This window comes from Meriones unguiculatus, chromosome 16 (assembly GCF_030254825.1).
Source record: "Meriones unguiculatus strain TT.TT164.6M chromosome 16, Bangor_MerUng_6.1, whole genome shotgun sequence".
Classification (NCBI taxonomy): Eukaryota; Metazoa; Chordata; class Mammalia; order Rodentia; family Muridae; genus Meriones; species Meriones unguiculatus.
Window position 1 is genome coordinate 3,118,013 of NC_083363.1, and position 20,997 is coordinate 3,139,009.

Below are 20,997 nucleotides of genomic sequence, written 5' to 3' on the forward strand. Positions count from 1 at the left end.
CCTCGACCTCTGCCTCCCTAGTGCTGGAACTAAAGGCGTGCGCTGCCTAGCCAGGCTTTAGGCTGACTTTTTAGCTCGGGGTCTCCAGGCCCACCTGAGGGGTGACAAGAACTACTTTTCTGGGAGAAAGCTGCCAGCCTGCGAGCTGTCACACGCCAGTCTTCTTGCACTGACACTGTCCCACCCAGTCGGGAGAACAATATATACCGCAGAGGCTTCCCGACCTAACCACCCGCCGCAGCACTCGACCCGAAGGCGCTGAGGCTGCGCAGGGGTCTCAAAGACTCCCAGCAGCGGTCTTCACCAAACCCCCTCGGTATCGATCGGGTTGAGCTGTGAGGACGCTCCTCCGCGTTCCGGAGGAGGGAACCGGGGTCCGCGGCAGGCGTGCGCCCAGGCTGCAGGCCTGCCTGCCCCGCGTGTACACTGAGGGCGGCAGCACCTACCTCGCGGGGCGGGACAGCAGCCCCGCACCGCGCTGCCGAGCGCCCGGAGCCCGCGGACCGGTCCTCGACCCACACGTCTCCCACAGCGACGCTCGGGCGGCCCGCCGCCTCAGCCCCGCCCCTCTGGCCGCACAGCCAATGAGGAGGGGGCTTGTACGCTCCCGCCCTCCCATTGGCTGCAGGCCTGGCCCCGCCCCGCGCGCCCGGCCGCCGCGGCGTCCGGCGGAGCGGCGGCAGCTTCCGGCCGGCCGGGCGCCGTGGAGGGCGAGGAGCGAGGACGCGGTCGCGCGTGCGGTTGGGGGCGTGTCGGCGGGAAGGCGCGGGGCCGGAGCTGGCGGAGCCGGCCTGTGTGAGCACGGTGAGGCGGGGCGAGCGGCGGCGGAGAGCGGCCCGTGCTGGCGAGGTGGGCGCGATCCGGTCCCCGGCTTCCGCGGGGCCTGGAAGTGAAAACCCCGCTGGGGGTTTGGTCGGTTTTCGTGGTGGGCGGAAGTAATGTCCAGAAACTGTCACTGAAGAGTTTCCAAGTGTCGGTGGGGAGCCGCTGAGACAGGTCTCACACCGCCAACTTGTGTGACCCCAGTGACTTTCCTCTGCAGCCTCCTCCCGGTAGAGAGCCCTACTCTTCCCGGCCCCCTGGGATTTCTTTCCGAGGTGACCATGGATGCTTCGACTCCTTTACCTCCCGCATCCCCTTCCCCGAGGTGCAACCCGGCCCCACGCACAATCCACATTGAGTTCCCTCATCATAGCTCTTCGCTGCTGGAGTCCCTGAACCGCCACAGGCTGGAGGGGAAGTTCTGTGATGTGTCCGTCCTGGTTCAGGGCAGGGAGCTCAGGGCTCACAAAGCAGTGTTGGCCGCCGCTTCTCCTTACTTCCATGACAAGCTGCTTTTGGGGGATGCGCCCCGACTCACTTTGCCGAGCGTCATTGAGGCAGACGCCTTCGAGGGACTGCTTCAGCTCATTTATTCGGGGCGTCTCCGCCTGCCACTGGATGCTCTCCCTGCCCATCTCCTAGTAGCCAGTGGCCTTCAGATGTGGCAGGTAGTAGATCAGTGCTCTGAGATTCTTCGAGAACTAGAAACGGCCGGTGGTGTTTCGGCCGGTGGTGGAGCCTCCTACCACACACTGCTTTCCACAACCTCTTCCGGAGGCTGGTGCATTCGCTCTTCCCCTTTCCAGAACCCAGCGAGGTCCTCTGCTTCTGCTGAGAGCCCCCTCGGAGGGGACGGGAGTGAACTGGAAGAAGTGTTACAGATTCAGGTGAAAGAGGAGGAGGAGGAGCAGGGCTCAGCGGCCCCGCTCTTTCCGACTCCTCAAGCCCAGAGTGTATCAGAAGGGTTTCCCCAAGCTTGTGGGTCCCACCCACTGCCTACATCTGCTCTCCCCAGCAGGCCTCCAGAGGAGGAGAGTCCAACAGTTGAGGCTCCTGCCCCTCCTGTTCGAGCTTCCCAAATCATATATGTTAATCAGGAGACCCTGGACTCTAAGGAGGTGACCTCAGGAGGTGGGACTCCAGCTGGAGGAGCAAAGGAGAAGGCCAAAGTTCTGCCAGGAGGGGACTCGGAGGGAAACGGGGAGCTAAGGTACTTGCTGTCCTCTGGAGGAGGGGAAACGTTGGGGGCAGGAGATGCATCCTGGAAACCGGTGGACCTTCATGGGAATGAAATCCTGTCTGGGGGTGGAGGACCGGGAGGAACAGGGCAGGCTGTGCATGGGCCTGTGAAGCTAGGAGGGACACCGCCTGCAGATGGAAAATGCTTCGGTTGCTTGTGTGGAAAACGGTTTGCAGTGAAGCCAAAACGAGACCGGCACATCATGCTGACCTTCAGCCTTCGCCCCTTTGGATGTGGTATCTGTAATAAACGCTTCAAGTTGAAGCACCATCTGACGGAACACATGAAAACCCATGCTAGAGCTCTGCATGCATGTCCCCATTGTGGCCGCCGGTTCCGTGTCCATGCCTTCTACCTTCGCCATCGTGACTTATGCAAGGGACAGGGCTGGGCCACTGCCCACTGGACTTACAAATGACTGCTGCTGCTCTGTACTGACTTCAAGGACAAGAGAGCTGCTGCCGCCGCTGCTGCTGCCGCTGCCGATGCTGCTGCTGCTGCTGCTGCTGCTGCTGAATTCTCGCCCTTCACCGCCTCAGTCCTGGGTTGTGTAATCATCATTCCAAGAGATTCTATATGCCATGAACCCCTTAGTCTTGGGTGTGGGCCTCTCCCGGTGTTTTTGGAAGTTCAGGTTTCTCAATCCAGGCATTAAACAGACTGTAGAGAACATCATACTTTTGAGCACTTAACCTAAATGGCCCTTTTGTATTGATAGCCAGTGAGGAAACCACTGACTTGAGATGATATTAGTGGGAGAAGAGTTGGAGCAAAATAACCTAATAACTTTTACTTCATCTTTATGAGGAGGAAAGGAAGCTTCCAGAGGAAAGGGAGCTTCCAGCTAGGAGTGTGTGTGATTCATGAGCTCAAGTACTTGGCAGGCCAAGCTCTAAGAGGCCTCTCCCTCACTGTTGGAAGTGTTGGTTCTATACTTCTTTTTGTCGTTTCTTTCCAGATTTTTAGCTTCTATTTTGCTTTCTCACCAGCAGACACCTCCCCAAGTATCCTTTAAAAAATGTACCAGAGCATGCAACAGATGTCGTGGCACATGCATTTAATCCCAACACTTGAGATGCAGAGGCAGGTGGATCTCTGAGTTCCAGACCAGCCTGGCCTACAAAGGAGTTCCAGGCCAGTGAGGGCCACAAGGTGGGACCCTGTCTTTAGGGAGAAAAAAAAAAAGTACTTGAGCACTTTAACAAATTGAGCATTTCACATGTCATTCCGAAACCGTGCAATAGAGGGTTTTCCCTCAGTAGCCTTTGCCTCTTGTCTACCTTTGACTACCACTGATAACCTGCTTATGATCACAGTGACAAATGTGACCAGTGAACTCAGGAGATGGCAGCTGACCTAAAATGCTCTTAGGGTAGCACCATTGCTCTCTGAACAAATTGCCCTGATTAGAGGGACTCAGGGTTGGGACTGTGCATGGTGACGTCTGCAGAGTAACTACAGTGGGACCATACTGTTTCCTTTTCCATCCCATCCACATCCGATAGAAACAACACCTTCGTAGCCGTAGCAGGGTAGCTAGTAGAATGAGATGAAGGGAGATGTGAAGCTACTTTAATAAAGTCCACCCTGATATCTAGACTGACAGACTGGGTTGAGTAATGCATGTGGGAGAGGTGTGAGAGCAGGGTGCTGTGGGAGACAAATGTGTTCCTTTGCGTCCAGTTACACTGATGGGAACAGATGAGACTGTCTCCGATAGTCACGGGGCCCAGGCCCCGCCCTGCTGCTGAGGAACCTCACGTGAGCTACTCCAGACTCTGAACTACCTGGTTCTCTGCTTGCTTTATCTGAGACCTCACCTTACCATCTAGCCTAGACTGGCCTCGAACTCACGATCCTCCTCACTCAGCAAGCACGTATCACCATGCCTGGCTTATGCCCACTATTTGAAAGGGCAAATTTGGGTTACATAATACTAGCTTAAATTATTTCCTAACTTACTGCATTATGCATAGTGTTGGATAGTACTTTGATTTATTCTACAAATACTTAGAGGGGAGCAATTCGCTAGCCCCTGATTTTCCCTCACTGGGCAGTGTTCCCCCAGTGAATAAGAATACCCACTGCCCAAACATGAAGACTTGAGTTCAGATCCCAGCACCTGTGAAATAAAAACAAGTTGGGCTGACAGGGAGGTTTAGCAGGTGCCTACTCCAAGCCTGACAACTCGAGTTTGCGCCCCAGAACCCACATGGAAGGAGAACCTGCCTGAGAAGGAGGGGGGTCACGTGTTGCTGACAGGGGCCCCTTGGAGGAGAGAAGGAGGCAGTAGTGGGGAGAGGGAGTAAAGCATGGGAGCTTCGGGGAATCTCAGAGCTCTGACTGACTAGCAATCAGGTGCTTTTTTGTTTAGATAGGTCTCACAGAACAAAGACAGACTAATGATTATCCAAGGAGTACAGGTTATGTGTTTGGCTTTTCATTACATGTCCAGGGTTACAAGTTCAATCACAATTAGAAAGTACAAATAGAACAGATTTTCTTTATCATCAGCCCTATAGCTCCAATTTAAAGAATCTAAAGAATGTCTTCTTCAAAGCAAATGTATTTGTTACAGCCTGTTTTAGTCTGGCAGTGTTTGCAGTTTGAAAGCACTCCAGACAAACAGAAAACATCTGAACCAGCCTTTTTATGACTAGCAAGTCCGAATACCTGACTTCTTACACTGCATGTTTTATCCTCTACGCTATAAGGTGGGAAAAGTCTATTTTAGTCAGTCTCATATTTGCTGAGTTTTATTTCTCCGGGGCTGTACCCTGTATGACCCTCTATCTTGAAACTACATTTTCAGAGAGCTCTAAGCATATAATAAAAAGAACTTGAATTTGTAACCTGTTCTCCTAGCCAGAGGTAGTCACTTGTCTCTGTTTACCCTGCACCAGTTACACTGTTTAAGTTTGCGGGGGGGGGGGGGGGCAGATACCCCAAGAAGATTCCTGAAGTAATGTCCTTATCTAGCAATGTTCTTTTCTGAGTTTAATCTCCAGGGCATAAGGAAGACTTCCAAATAGGGCCAGATAAAGTTAACCTTAGGATTTTCCTAAGAAGACTCAGGCATAGTTTTCTTAGGAAAAGGCATAAGATGAATCATAATGCAGAAAGTCCTCCAAAATGCAACACCCAGAGACCAGAGCCCAAAAGTGAAAGGCACAATGACATCGATCACAACATATGGCTCTGCAAGTCGCCCTCAGACCTTCAGACCTTCACATGCATTCCATAGCGGACATGTGCATACCCAAACCCACACAGTTTTTTAAAAGAGAAAAAGAAAAATGAGGTTTGTGGCTAAGATAGTGAATTCTAGCTGGGTTTATCAAACTCTCAAGAGACATGCCATGGTCTTTTGTCCTTGGTAAGGGAGGTTGCACTGGGAAAGAAAGTAGTGAGGGTGTCTTGGGTTGACTACGAACCTGCTTGGCATACATTAGGTAGATGGTCATATCCTTGTCTCGACTTGCAAGCATAGGAAGTTGGCTGCAGATGGCCATACTAAAATCAGAGTTACGGAAGATTGGGAAGTGGCCCCTGCAGTGGAAGGAAAGGAGGCCTGCCCGTGGAAGGACAAGTCCCCTCAGGGCTCATGGTACAAGAGTTCCTGTTCTTGGTGTGGACCTTGCTATCAGAGTGGTTTGTTTTGTGCCCAGAGTGGTCTTGAACCTTTTGTATCCAGGGCCTCCTCTGTTAGGCCTTCTCTCCTCTGCCTCCTGAGTGAGGAGGTCACAGGGCACACTGCCACACCAGGTCATTCTTGCCAGGTTTTGCTTGCTTCGTTTTTCTCTCTTCCTAGGTTTTCGGAGATAGGGTTTCTCTGTGTAGCCCTGACTGTTTTGGAACTAGCTCTCTAGAGCAGGCTGGCTCGAACTCACAGAGCTCCACCTACCTCTGCCTCCCGAGTGCTGGGATTAAAGGCGTGTGCCATCACCAAGTGTCATTTTGTTTTTCTTGTTGCTTGGGGTTGTTTCGTTTGATTTTGATGCTGGGAATTGAGTCCAGGACCTCACACTTGGAATTATGTATCGCACAAGTGAGCTACAAGCCTGGTTGATTCTTGTTCTTTTTTTTTTTTTTAACTTTTTTTAAGATCTTATTTATTTATTTATTTTATGCATATTAGTACTCTAAGAGGGCAGTAGAAGGTGTAGATGGTTGTGAGCAGCCATGTGGTTGCTGGGAATTGAACTCAGGACCTCTGGAAGAGCAGCCAGTGCTCTTAACCACTGAGCCGTCTCTCCAGCCCCCTTGATTCTTGCTGTGGCACTGAATTGAAAATAAATTTCTCAGGAGAGGGTTGGGGCTGTAAGTCAGTGGTAGATACTTGCCAGTGCAAAAGGTTGGTTTGACCAGGCCCACAAATAAGTAATGCTCACTGGAACTTTTAGATTCATACCTACACTCCAGCTAGGGCACCCTGACCTCCCGTCAGTGTGACTGTGAAGTCTTCAAAGAAGAGATGAAGTCCTGAGGTAGAAGAGGGAAAAATGCGTGTTGTTGCACTCTTTGTTAAACTCTTATTTGGGGTAGTTAAGCCTTGGCCTCCCTTCCACCAACCCTTTAACCTAGGTAAGAGAGAAGGTTCGTGGGGAGAGGGGTCACAGACCCCTTTTCGTCTCCTGGCTCTTGAGGACCGATGGATTCTTCGGGGGCAAACGCAGCAAGGAGTCTCCTCCAGGCTGAAACTTTTCTGTCTCCTCCAGGCCGCCACACCATCTGTCTGTCTCTGTCTCTGCAAACTGCCACACCTTCTCTTTCCCGGCTCTCAGAGTCCTAGACCACCCTTCCTTCATGCTGCCTGAGGCAGGCATTACCAGCTGGCAAAGACCATGCCCAGCAGGAGCCAGATATCAGCTGCGGACACTCTGAAGCCCAAACCAAAATCCCACACTTGGGACTAAAACAAAAACATATTTACATATCACAAGTGGCCTGCTAGGACACCAAGCATGCACACAGTGCACAGATAATACATGTAGACAAAACCTCCATACACATAAAGACATGAACTTTTAAAAAATAAAGAGAGGCCTGGTGGTAGGGGCACACACTTTTAATCCTGTCACTTGGGAGGTAGAAGCAGGCAGTTCCCTATGAGTTTGAGGCCAGCCTGGTCTACAGAGCAAGTTCCAGGACAGCCAAGGCTACACAGAGAAACCCTGACTCAAAAACCACAAATGAATAAATGAACGACGAGTGAACCTGCAGGTATGGGCCGAGATTGTTGGGCCGAGCTGGGCGTGGTGATGCAGGAGGGCAAGGATCCAGCGTCAGCCTGTTACACGGAGAGTTTAAGGGCCCCGTGTAAGAACAAAGGCAGGCTTCCACCCAGCTTCTGGCTCCCGAGTCTCTACTGTGTGTGCACGTGAGCACATGCATACCTGTGAAAAGAAGGCCCTGGATGTCCTTTCTCACTCTCCACTTGGTTCTCTGAGGCAGTCCACACTGTCTCAATCATGCTTCAACATTTCATGGCTGTAGCCGTGATAGTGACCCCCAAAACATAAGATTTGTTGCTGTTTTGAGACAGGGTTTCTCCGAGTAGCCCTGGCTGTCCTGGACTCACTTTGTAGACCAGGCTAGCCTTGAACTCACAGAGAGCCACCTGCCTCTGCCTCCATGAGTGCTGGGATTACGGTGTGCGCCACCACCGCGCAGTGTAGCCTAAGATTTCAGTTGGGCCTATGTATTACGTGGAGGGGATTTTAAGATTCTACATTATTCTCCCCTGACACTCACTTTTTGGCCAGTGTCATTACATTGCTAGTCACCTCCAATTGAAGTTTTGGGGGAAGCTCCTCCGTTCCACGATTTAGTGAACTATGGGCCGGGGCCGTTTTAGAATGCTTGCCTTGCATAGGCCAGGAGTCCACATAAACCAGCACTCCACACGTGGAGGCAGGGGGATCCTGAGTTCAGGGTTCTCCTCCTCTCCCACTGAATTCCAGGCCAGCCTGGGCTACACGAGACCCTGTCTCAAAACTAAACTAACGGCAGGCACTGTGGAAATTCCTTTTCGCTTGAATCAAGTCCAAAACACTTACTGAAATTGTAGTTTGAGCTCGGAGAATACTTCTGAACACATTAGTGTACCCAAGTTCCTGGGGACCTTGCTGCAGTTTGAGAGCGAGCACAGGGCACATAAGAGGCAGTTTGGCTTCACCTGTGACCCACACAGCTTCGCAGTGTAAACCCCCCGTGTAAGCACCCTTCTGCCTTATAATTTTAGCTTAAAGCTATCAAGACACTTCCATATCTACAGCAAAAGCTAATTTCCCGAGCCGTCACGGTTTGATAATAGCAGTTACACTGGCTAAGTTTCTGTGGAGGAAGAGAACTGAGGGATACGTGTGCCTGTCCTCAGAGTCTTAAGGGATTGCCTCACAGGTGTGGTGAGGGCATGCCTGGAGGAAGGCGGGCAGGCAGGATGCTCACGACCTCTTAAGGCCTTTGGCCTAGTAGACAAGGCTTGACCCCTTCATGGAGGGTGATCTGTATGGAAAGTCAGGGACTGCAGGAGTTAAGCACACCTATAGGACACCATTAGGGTATACTGTCTGACCCAGGTGTAGCTGAATAGCTGGGCACCGCACACCTTGTCCAAGGCGATGGCCTTCCCATTTCAGAGTGACAGGCATGTCCAGAAACACCCCAGCCTCTGCTCTGAGCTCAAGTCGCTGACCCTCTGTGCGCCTGGGGAAGTCAGGATATTCAGCTTTTGCTCTTTATAAGGTTTTTATTGAATGTGTTTGTTTGCGTGTGTGTGAGTGTGTGTGTGTGCACACGCACAGGCTGCTTGTGTGTGGAGGTCAGGACAGCTTGCAGACTCTGTTCTCTGCTGTAGAGAATGTAGAACTGTGGTCTGATAGTGTTTATTATTAGCCCTATAATTATTACGGCGCTGTCATCTAACCCACTGGCACAATCAATACAAGACACAGACACCTGATGGATTTTAGAACAGCCTTATTTCACCTGAGCCAAGGCAGACATTACCCCTAAGCTGCTTTTCCCTCCAAGAGCCCTGGCCTTGGCCACGTCTCCCAAACTTCTGCCCTGTCCAAGTGTGTTGGCATTTTTTTTTTAAACCAATCAACTTTAAATTAAATGGAGCAAGGGTCAGACAACAGGGACAGGTGTGCGTGAGGATGTGCTCCTAAGAGACGGCAAGCTGACCTTGGGGAGCAGATGAATTAACAACCAGATAGGAAGCACCAGAGTGTGCTGCCAGAGTTCTCCGTGTCAGTTCTGGAGCGCACACTCAGGCTGTCAGCCTCAGCAGCAGCACCTCTGCCCACTGAGCCTCCCTGCCACACCCTGCCTTGCTGTACCATAGGCACTTCTTCCCCTGTGCTCCCAGGATTGGCCCTCACAGCAGTTGGACTGTTCTGTCCCTTTATCCCTGTGCCAGGATGCCTCACTTAGAGTGAGGACACACTCAGGGAAATGTGTCCTTGGTCATCTTGCCATTGTAGGAACATTGCACAGTGCTTGCGCAGAGCTGAAGGGAACGTGCCACATGAGAACCTGTGCTGACTGAAGCACTCCCAGGACGCAGCTGTGACGTGCACGTTGTGGAAGCTGTTCACCTGTGTTTGTTTGAGACAGCCCGGAGGAGCACACAGCAGGCTCACTGTGTGCCAGGGATGGCCTTGCACTCCGGATTCTCCTGCTTCCACCTCCAGTGTGTGGCCCTCCTGGCTCATACCCAGCCTCCAATGGTGCTTTTCTTCTTGTTGTGACCAAATGCCTGGCATGAAGCAACCTACAGGTTTATTTTCGGCTTCTGGTTTGAGGAGACTCAGTCCATCTTGCTAGGATGGGGCGGGGCGGGGCGGCATGAGGCGGCTGGTGTTCCGCCGCAGTCTGGTTGGCGCCAGGAGAGGTGGGTTCTATCACTCCTGCGCTCGCTCCTTTTCTTTCAGCCCAGAGCCAGCCTATGGATGTCACCTGCACTCATGTCAGGAGCGCCTCCCTGGAAAGCCTCAGGTTTGTTCCCCAGGTGATTCTAAATCCTGTCAAGATGACGAGATTAACTGTCACAGATGGACAGGGTATGAGCACTGTTGGCTCATAGGTGTGTGGCTTCTGTTTCAGCAGAGCACTGGGTTCTGGAGGTGGGTGGACAGTAGTGATAATTCCACAGCAGGGTGGGCATGCTTACTGTCAAAACTACAGAAAAAAAAAAAAAAAAAAAACAAAAAAACGGGCAAAAGTGGTAAACTTACTTAGTCGGAATTCAGAAACAGAGAGCCCCCAGTGAATGAGTGGATGAAGGCACTGAGCATCAGTGACTACTTCACAAAAAGACAAGCAGACATTATGTTCCACTTACAGAGAATGCCACCACCGCGTATGCGTTAGTCTTGCCCAAAATATCCACACTGAAAATGATGACGCCTTCGGAGCCAACATGCACAGAAGATGTCTAGGGCGGGGAACCATGTTAGTCAACAAAGCCGAACGGAGGGCAGGCAGCGCAGCTCGACACACAGAAGTACTTTGCAAGGGGGAAAGGATGATGTAAAAGAAGTTCGTGGCTGGCCACGATGGCACCCACCTTTGACCTCGGCACTCAGGAGGCAGGAGCGGCAGGGTCTCTGTAACCCAGCGTTGGAGTGTTTGCTACTTTGTGGGTTCCTTTTTCTTCCTCCTTTCCCCTACCCTTTCTTTCAACCCCTTTAGATAGGAGAGAAAGAAGGATAGAGAGGAAGGAGGCTGTTGCTATCGCTAGACTACTTCCTGCTGATGGGGGGGTGTCAGGCTCCTTGGGGCAAGTTCGATCTTTGCCATCAGGATATCTAATTATTTCTTCCTCCTCCTCCTCCTCTTCCTTTTTCCTTCTTCCTTCTTTCTTCTTCTTTGCTCACATCTGCTTAACAAACTGAAACCAAGCATCTACCCCACCTCTCAGGGCTCCAGCATTTATATAACCTGAAAAGTCCTCAGAATTCCAAATACCACACAATCACAGAAACTATCCGCAGCTGGCAAAACCATGGCAGAGCACAGGGCAAATCATGACCAGCCACTGCAGACAATCCAAAGCAGCCCCACCTCCCCACACCTGGGGTTAAAATGAAAACATATTCTTTGTTTTTTAAAGAAACTAAAATCCCACAATCCTCACTGCATTTCCCCCTTTCTGTTTTCAGCCATTGATTATGCTGTGTGTATCGGGAGATGATAACACATTCCAGGCCAGCTGGGGGTAGATAGAATAGTGAGACCTTGTCTCATTAGATAGATAGACAGATAGAAAAATAAAGAGGCACCTTGTCCATGACACTTATGTCTAACCATCCCCCCTGACTAGCCAGTCTTCCTTCACAAGTCTTTAAGGGGAATTTTAGATCTTGTTTGCTTACATAAGATCAAAATTAGAGGCGTGGGGTCGCTCACACTAAGCTCCAATCTTTTGAGGCCAGTCTGAATCCTGCGTGAGCCCCTGGCTGCATCGCAAGGTTGAGGGTACCCTGAGCTATGGAAGGCTCTGCCCAGAAAAGCAGCAGTAGGGGCTGGGGCGATGGCTACTCTCCCAGAGAACCCACATGTTCAGTCCCAGCCACCACATGGTGATCACAGCTGTCTGTAACTCTGGTTCTAGGGGAGCTGATACCCTCCTGCAGACATACAGACAGGCAAAGCCCCAGTACAAGTGAAAGTTAAAACGAAGCTCAGGAGAGGTTTGGGCATTGGGTTGATTGTTCTTGGACTGAACAGTGGCGGCCTCCTTGCTGATGAGAATCTGTGGGCAATGTAAAAGAAAATTAGCCTCTTTTCTGTCAAAGGGTTAAATAAGACAAAACTTTATTTAAAAAATTAGAAAGCTGCTTGGCAGCCAGTCGGCGACACATGCCTTTAACCCCAGCCCTTGGGAGGCAGAGGCGGGCGGATCTCCGTGAGAGAGAGTCTGGCTGTGGAGCGACACTCTCTGTGGGCTCAGGCTCTGATGAGTTTGCATGCAGGGAAAGGTCTGCCAGTCCTCTGCGTCTCGGGTTGGAAAGAGAGTGTCGATGGGAACCTGGAAGACCCTCCTTGTGGGTGGTTTGAATTAAAATGGTCCCTGTAGGCTCACAGGGAGCCACACTATGAGGAGGTAGGGCCTTGTTGGAAGAAATGTGTCACAGGGGGCGGGCCTTGCGATCTAAAATGCTCAAGCCAGGTCTCGTGTGACACCCACTTCCTGCTGCCTGCTGATTCAGATGCAGACCTCTCAGCTCCTTCTCCAGCACCACCTCTGTCTGCGTGCTGCCATGACAAAATGGACCAAACCTCTGAAACTGTAAACTAGCCCCAAAGAAACGTTGCTGTTGCTGGGCGTGGTGGTGCACGCCTTTAATCCCAGCACTCGGAAGGCAGAGGCAGGTGATCTCTGTGAGTTTGAGGCCAGCCTGGTCTACAGAGTGAGTTCCAGGACAACCAGGGCAGTTACAGGGAAACCCTGTCAAGAAAATGAACCAAAACAAGCACAAGCAAACAAACAAACAAACAAACAAAAACAAAAACAAAAAAAAAAACAAAAAAACAGAGAGAGAGCTGCCGTGGTCATGGTGTCTCTTCACAGCAATGAAACCCTGAGATGCTGGTGTTCACCGTCCATGACAGCCTGAAAGGACCGCCTATGCCTGCAAAGCTGATGCTGCTGAAAAGCACATTTGAATTATCCAGGTTGTCAAATGATGACAATCGAACTTGTGGTCTTGTCAGCTTTCAGACATTGTCCTAATTTTTAGTCAACTTGACTCAGTCAAGCTAGATCCTCGGCTGACAACAATGTTCCTAGATTGGCCTGTAAGCAAGCCTGTGGGGGCATTCTCTTGATTAATGATTGATGTGGGAGGGGCCTCACTCTCTGTGGGCGGTGCCACCCCAGGCAGCTGCGCCTGCGCTGTGGAAGCGAGCGAGCCAGGCGGCAGCTCTCAGGCTTCCTAACCTGTGTGAGTTCCTGCCTTCACTTCCCTCGGTGATAGACGGGCGCTAAGCCTTTCTTCCAAGTTGTTTGTTTGTTTTGGTTGTGGTGTCTTATCAAGACAGAAATCGACCTGGAAAGAACGGGACCCTGAGGTTGAGCCAGCATCATGGGCATGCTTAGCAAGCGCCGTGTCGCCCAGTGACATCAGCAACCTCAGAACCCCGAAGCTTGAGGTTGAGACATCTCGAAGGGTTAAAGTTCAAGTGAGTCGCTGGGGTAGGGGGGACAACTGCCTGCCGTTGTAGGCCAGATGTGGAAATAGGGCGTCCACTTGCGAGGTGGACCCCAGGGAGCCCCTCGATGGCCGATGGCTTGCCCTTTGGGGTCAGGATAACCGTTCTCTTCTGCACAAAAACTTAACAGAATAAACTGGGTACGGTGTGATTCCTCCATTAGGGACACAGCAGGAGAAGCGGAGCTTGGGGTCATTTTCAGAGTTTGAGACCAGCCTGTACTACAGAGACTTCGTCTCCCAAAGCAAACAAAACCACCTGAGGCTGGTACCTCGACGGGCACTTGCCTCCAGACCCACGACAACAGCGCGTTTCCCACTAGATCTTAGAGTGTGGCAGGAGTGGCTGAAGGCAATTGCCGAGGGGCCAGGAGAATCCGAACTGTGCTAAGAGATACCAGTCGCAACCCCGGGCGTGACGTGGCTTCTGAATTCTGTGTGAGCCTTCTCTTTCTGTAGCAAAAGCTGAGACAATCGGCGTAGAAGCAGGACAGGTGAGTTCTGCCTGTCTTTGGTCTGCAGCCTGTGGGGCTGCACCTGCAGGTGGCCCCGCCTTAGGCCTGTGCTGTGCTGGGGGGCGGTGTGCTGTGGGCCACCATAGGGGTCCTCTGCAGCAGCAACAAGTCCCCTGAACCGCTGAGCCATCTCTCCAGTCAGATGCTGACTGCTCGTTTTGTGACAAGGTCTGGCAGCTTGCAACTCTTTGTAGACAAGGCTGGCCTTGAACTCATGGAGATGCGCCTGCCTCTGCCTCTGCCTCTGCCTCCTAAGTGCTGGGATTAAACATGTATGTGTGCTGCTATGCCCAGCTAGTGAAATAAAGATTTTGTTTTGTTTTGTTTTTTAATTAAGAAGTTGGAAACAGCAGAACTTTGGTTCCAGCACTTGGAGGCAGAGGCAGCGGATCTCTCTGAGTCTGAGGCCAGCCAGGGCTTCAAAGCGAGACTTTTTCTATGTGCTGGGGTTGAACACACACTAGACAAATGCTCTGTGATTAAGCTGAATTCTCAGCCCCCAAATAACGTCTTTTGTTGATAGCTTTCTGTCTGGTATGGCAGTATGTATGTGAGGAGGGACCTGGTACCTATATGCCCAACTGTTCTGAGGAGTCTGCAGCAATGCTTGAGGACTGTGCTGTGAGGAGCAGGAAACAGCTAGGTTTGGGGATTGTAGGACATGAGCTCCTACGGTAGTGCGTGTGCGTGTGTGTGTGTGTGTGTGTGTGTGTGTGTGTGTGTGTGTGCGCGCGCGCAGTGCACCTGTGACTATGAGAGGACAACTTTGTCGAGTTGGCTCTCCCCTGCCATCTTTGTGTGTGTTCTGGGAATCAACCTCAGGCTTTCAGACTCGTACAGCGTCTTCATCCACTGAGCCATCTTGCCACCTTATTTTTTTTAATTAATTTATTCATTATGTATACAGTGTTCTATCTGCATCTACACCTGCAGGCCAGCAGAGGGCATCAGATCTCATTATAAATGGTTGTGAGCCACCATGTGCTTGCTGGGAATTGAACTCAGGACCTCTGGAAGAGCAGCTGGTGTTCTTAACCTCTGAGCCATCTCTCCAACCCCGCCACCTTATTTTTTGAAACAGAGTCTCTCCCTGAACCTGGAACTCATAGATTAGGCTAGAATGGCTGGACAGTAAGCCTCAGGGATCTTCCTGTCTGCCTTCCCAGGGCTGGGACTGATTATAGGTACGCAGAGTAGCTGTCAGCATTTTTGCATGGGTGCATGCTGTCATGGCTTACACTTCCCTAGGTAACCTCCTTTAGCCTGGTGCATAGATTTTTTTTTTTTTTTTTTTTTTTTGAGACAGGGTCTCTCACTGTGTAGCCCAGGCTGGCCTCTTAGTTGTGATCTTCCTGAATGCTTGGACCACAGGCACGCACTGTCATGCCTAGCTTTGCTATAGCCGTGGAAATAGCCTACTTGTTTAACTAAGTTTTTAAAAACTCATCTTCTGTGCATGGGTCTTTTGTTTGTATGTCTGTCTGTGCCCCACAGTCATGCTCGGTGCCCTCAGTGGCAGAGCACATCCTAACATGTCCCGAGTGCTAGACTCCATGCCCAGCACTGCAGCCGCCATGAAGACAGAGTGCCCTTGCAGTTACTGAAAGGCTTGCCATCTGTCTGGGCATCAGGGCTCTGTGGGAAGCTGAGTTCTCGCTCTGATTTGTGGAAGCCCCGCCCCCTCCCTTGAATTGAGTTCGTCTGGTATGTCAGCAGAGGATTTGGTCTATCTTGGGATTTATTTCCTGACACTGAGATTTCTTGTCCCAGATCAGTTCTGGAAGATCTTCAGCCTCAGCCTCCTCTCTGCTCTTGTTTGTTCTAAGAGTCAGGAATAGTGCCTGGTGCAAGTTGGTGCCAGAAATAGTTGTTGAAGGAGCTTGTAAACAGCCCTTTCCCTCTTCCTCCCTTCCCCTCTCTTTCCCACCTGCTTATACTGGAGATGTTTGGGAACTGCTCCTTTTACCTGCCATACCTCTTCTTTTGCGGGAGGCAGGTGGCTCAGCCCTTGCTGAGGGTGACCCGAACTTGCTGTGTAGCAGGATGACCTTAAATGCAGAACCACAGGTGAGGTCACCCAGCCTTGGTTGCGCCTGGGAGGCTCAAGTGCCTTGGGCTCTTGCCTTGCTGCTTGCTGTGTAAGCATACACACAGCGGGTTAACTCCTTGTATGTGTTCCTCCCCTCCACCCCAGATAAGGTCTCACCACGTAGCCCTGGCTGGCCTGGAACTCACTCTGTAGATCAGGCTAGCCTCTTGCTCTCATGGCTCCACCTGACTCTGCCCCTGAGTGCTGGGATTAAAAGCGTACACCCTTAGGTACCTTCTGATTTCAGACTATGAGTTCACGTGAACAGCCTTGGGATTCTGTTCCTTGGGGTTCTGTTAAATTTGTTTGTTTTTTTTTTTTATGGAAGTGTGTGTCAAGTCTGTGGAGAAATGAAATCATATGAAAGGAATTGGTAGTAAGGTAAGCAAGACCCAAGTTATATAAGAAACATGTGTAAAATAAAAAGTTTTCTATGCCCAACCCCGCTCTGAATAATGACACGGAGACCTTTATATGTATTAGGAGCTTCGAGCACTCTAGCAGGGCAGATGCTCATCTATTCTAGCCCGAGTATGCTGGCCTGGCTGCTTCCCAGCCACACTCCTGTTATCTTCATCTCGCCCTGGCTGCTCCTGCTGCATCTGTATCGTCATGGCCTCTCCCCTTCCCTCCTCCACCCTCTCCCTCTCCACCTGTGACCCCCTCCTGGGATGGGAAGTCCTACCCTCACTCTCCTGCTCAGCTATTGGATATTCAGCTCATTAGTAACCAATCAGTAGTGATGCAGAACAATTTTTGCACAGCATTGGCATAGGAGATGCTTCAATAACGACAAGGCCAAAGTCTGGACTGAAACCAGCTCTCTGGGTACAGAAGTCAGCATCTGAATACACAGTGCACAAAACCATCCCCCAACGAACACAGACACAGAAGCCCGTGGGAGCTACCAAGCTTGTCAGGAGTCAGTGAGATACCAGGTTAAGGACTCGGGAGGTGTGGTGGCCACACCTTTAATCCCAGCACTCAGGAGGCAGAGGCAGGTAGATCTGTGTTGAGGCCAGCCAGGACTACACAGTGAGACCCTATCTTAAAACCCAGAACTCCAAACAAGATTCTGAAGAGCTGCAGAGACGGTTCAGCACTTAAGAAGCTTAAGAACACTCGCAGAGGACCCGAGTTCAGTTCCCAGCACCTGTGAGGTGTGGTTCAAACCATCTGCATCTCTGACTCCACTCCGGGGATCCAGTGCCCTCTTTTGGCCTTCAAGGGTGTTTGTAATCACATGTACTGAGAGACTCAGCACATAGGTCAGGCAGCTCACAACCACCTATAACTCCAGCTCCAGGGGATCTGACGCCCTCTTTGCTCCTTGTGGGCACCTGCACACACATGGTACACACTCCTACACACATACACATGAATAAAAATAAATCTTAGAGGGGGCTGGAGAGATGGCCTAGGGGTTAAAAGCACTGGGTGCTCTTCAGAGGATCTAGGTTCAATCCCCGGCATCTACATGGCTACTCAAAATTGTAATCTCAGTTCCACGGGGCCTGACACCCTCATACAGACATACACAGGCCAAACACCAACGCACACAAAACAAAGATAATTTTGTTTCAATCTTTTAAAAAGTTAGGCTGGTGAGATGGACCAGTGGTTAGGAGCACTGGCCGTTCTTCTGGAGGTTGCCGGCTCGCTCACAACTGTGTGTAACTCAGTCCCGGGAGGCTTAAGGTCCTCTTCTGGCCTCCTCTGGCACCAGACACGCATGTGTCACACAGGCATATATGCAGGTAAACACAAATAATTTTAAAAATTCCCTCCTCTCTGTGTGTTCTTTGGTGCCCCTCGGTTGATGCCTGGGAAGGGGGTGCCTCTTTGCAGATCTGCAGCTGCAAGGCAGCCATGGACTTAGCTCACTGGGAAACCCTGCCGCGAAGCAGGTCCCGGTGGAAATAGAGTTCATCTTGCCTGAAGGCCTGCTGGTGGGGAGACACGGCGCTGCCTGCCCCACATAGTATTTTTTTCCCAGTTTTAATTTTGAATCAGGCCAATTGCTTCCACGGATCATAAAGATGTGTTAAATAATTGATGGAATGGGGAAAAGGATGCCTAAAACCACAAAACAATTACCATTTTAAGGAGAGAAATTTTCCTACCCTATTTTCTCTCACTTTTCCAGTTTGGGATTTTGTTTATATACCACAGAAAGCCATTAAACAGGCGGCTTACTCTTCAGAGGTCCCTAGAGCTTCCTCAGCCCAGGAAAGCCTATCTGAGCTGGGCACGGGAGCACACCCCTGTGGCTCTAAGCTGCTAACAGGGAGCCTGCAAACGCAGCCTCACAGAGACTAGCCCGCAGCGCTGCTGCTGGGGGGGGAGGGGCCCTTGGCTTGCTGGCTCTGGCCCCGCCCTGCTGCCCATGTCCCCTGGACTTGCTGGCTCTGGCCCCGCCCTGAGCAGCTCTCTAGGAATCCTCTTCCTGAGGAGAGGGACAGGGAGGCCCGAGGCATCGGCAGTCATACACAGGTGGTGTTGTGGGGCTTAGTTGTAAATTTTCATTTGTGACGATGTGTCTGTATTGTGTGTGTACAGGCATGTATGTGCCTACCCACAGAGCGTGCGTTTCAGGTGGAGCTTCGCGACATGGGTACTGGGAGCCAGACTTGGATTTTTTTTCTTTTTAAAAGAACCATGAGTTCTTACCCGCTGAGCTGTCCCTACAATAGCTGGCTATTGTGTTTGTTTTGAGACAAGGTCTCACTGTGTAGCTCTGGCTAGCCTGGGTCTTGCCATGTAGACCAGGATCAGCTAGAACTCACAGAGAACCCCTTCCCTCCGCCTGTTTTTTTGTTTGTACCTGCCCGAGGCGGGGGCTGTCAGTCAAACCCAGAGCACAGCCAGCCTCCCTGGCCAGCAAGGAGGCCCCTGTGTGTGCTTTCAGGGGCTGGAGTTGCGTGTCTCCCATGCCCACAGCTTTACATGGTCTGGAGATCCAAGCTCTGGCCCTTCTATCTGTGTGGTAAGAACTCTCACCACTGAGCCATCTCCCCAGTCCCCCTTCTTTTCTCTCTCAGTATTTTTCCTTTTCCCCCCTTTAAAATTACTTTCATTTATTTATTTTTTTTACATCCTGACCTCAGTTTCCCCTCCCTCTTCTCCCAGCACCCCCCGCCCCCGTCCCCATCCACTCCTCCTCTTTGTCTTTTCAGAAAAGGGCAGGCCTTCCACAGATGCCAACCAGCCTTGGCGTATCAAGTTGCCGTAAGACTAGGAGTGGAGGAAGGAATTTTCTTTCTCTCTAAAATGTCGTTGTTGTTTGAGGCAGGGTCTCGCGTGCGCCCTGACTGGCTTGAGACCAGGCAGGCCTCAGGCTCACAGAGGTCCGGCTGCTCTGCTCGTAAGTGCTGGGGCTGAAGGGATGCACTGCTACACCCAGCTGAATACTTTTCTTTCCATGAATTTCTCTTTAAAGATTTATTTTATTTTTATGTGCGTGTACATGTGTGTGTGCCCTTAGGTTACCGGTGAGCTAGCCCTCCAGCCCTCTGTCTTTTCTTTTAAGAAGGTGTGTGTGTGTGTGAGTGTATGTGAGACAGAGATGTGTAAGGACAGTCATGCATGTGCCATGGAATGCATGTGGGGAGGTTGGAGGCTACTTTTCGGGAGCTGATATTCTTCCACTGTGGTCTAATTGTGGTAGGGAGAGGATCCGGGAGGGAGGGGTCTGCGGAGTGTGAGCTGTGGCGTACTGGTACTGGACATTACCACGTCTGTTTCCTCCGAGAAGCTGAGGATGCCCTCAGGGCTCAGAACCTATTCCAGTCTACCGACTCTCCGCGCTCAGCTCCTAACCCAGCGGCCAGGGTTAAAGACCTGCTCCTCAGAACGGTGCCATGAACTCACCGCTTGCCACTTGGGAGGACCTGGGAACACAGGCCAGGGCTGTGGTCTTCTTCCTTCGTGCTCAGCACTCTGCACGGTGACATGGACCTGGAAATGGATGACACATCATCAAAGTTTCAGATGTCAGGAAACTGGGACAGTCAAAGTGCTGGACGACAGAATCACAACCCCAAAATAACTTAGGAGCCTGGGATGGGGGGAGCGAAGACAAAGAATAATGGGGAGCTTTGCTGGCCCCTCTGCTTGACTCCGCCTCCGTGTTCAGGCGAGTGGTGTGTGCTTGAACAGCCTCAGTGCATGGGAGGAGATGGCACGGGTTTGCCTCTCTTTCTTGCTGTTTAGATGGTCTGATTTGATTTTTTTTTTTCCATGAGTGTTTTGCCTGGGCATCTGTATTTGTAACGTGTGTGCCAAATGCCCTTGGCGGTCAGAAGAGGCCGTGGGATCCCTGGAACTGGAAGGAATTACAGATGGTTGTGAGCCGCCCTGTGCATGCTGTGAGCCGAACTGGACTCCTCCGAAAGAAGCGGGGAGCATTCCTCACCACTGAGCCATCTCTCCAGACCCATAGCTCATGGATTCATTTAGATGAAGCTGTGTGATAGGCTGTAGACCAGCTCTTCGCAAGGCGGAAGCCTCCTCTCCGCTTCCGTTTCTGACTTTGACTGTGGGTTGGATCTCTGCTCGTCATTCACGGGGCAACTGAGTCACACAGGAAAGTGTTTTAGAGTCAGCTCTCACAGCACCCTGTTCTGCACCCAGGGGTCTGCAAGGTCACCCTGTGATGAGATCATCCTCCAACTGGGTGGAAACCGAGGCTGCCCCTCTCCTTCGTGGACGTCTTCTCAGAGAAGTTCCTCTTTGGAGTCACCTTGTTGGAGACACAGGATTTCTTCCCCTGCCTGGGTCTCCCTCTGTTAGAGTCTGAGGTCCCAGACCCAGAAAATGGGCTGTTCGATCTTCCTCTTCCTAAACTGGCCACTTTGATTAAAGCAATGTCCTGTCCTTCACCCTTTCTTTTATTTGCTGCCTGCTTCTGAGACAGGCTCTGATGTAGCCTAGATGGCCAAGGAGTCTCTCGTGGCTGAGCCGGCCTTGAACTTTTGATCGTCCTGCCTGCGCCTCCTCAGTACTGGGGTCACAGGGGTGCCCACTACACCTGGTGGGTACGGAGCTAGGAAGAACAGGGCTTTGGGAGTGCTAGGCCAGCGTCTGCCAACTCAGCTGCGAGCGTGGAGA

The 20,997-nt window shown here is 51.4% G+C and overlaps 1 protein-coding gene and 1 long non-coding RNA gene across 3 annotated transcripts; both read left to right on the plus strand.

The window, feature by feature from the left end:
- The first annotated feature begins 659 nt into the window (after positions 1-659).
- Positions 660-4,914, plus strand: Zbtb9 (zinc finger and BTB domain containing 9). Its single transcript, XM_060369137.1, has 2 exons — positions 660-804; positions 1,043-4,914. Exon 2 carries the CDS (start codon positions 1,104-1,106, stop codon positions 2,478-2,480), a length of 1,377 nt encoding a protein of 458 aa, XP_060225120.1. The 5' UTR covers positions 660-804; positions 1,043-1,103; the 3' UTR covers positions 2,481-4,914.
- An 8,066-nt stretch (positions 4,915-12,980) lies between these two features.
- LOC132648305 (uncharacterized) lies at positions 12,981-20,768 on the plus strand. 2 transcript variants are annotated; one of them, XR_009586673.1, is made up of 3 exons: positions 12,981-13,255; positions 13,449-13,778; positions 19,643-20,768. It is a non-coding gene; the product is annotated as an uncharacterized LOC132648305 (long non-coding RNA). The 2 variants fall into 2 exon arrangements; XR_009586672.1 differs by having other exon boundaries at positions 12,981-13,778.
- Positions 20,769-20,997: the final 229 nt, after the last annotated feature.

Coding starts and splice junctions, on each gene's coding strand:
- Zbtb9 (XM_060369137.1), top strand. CDS start 1,104: ATGGATGCTTCGACTCCTTTACCTCCCGCATCCCCTTCCCCGAGGTGC.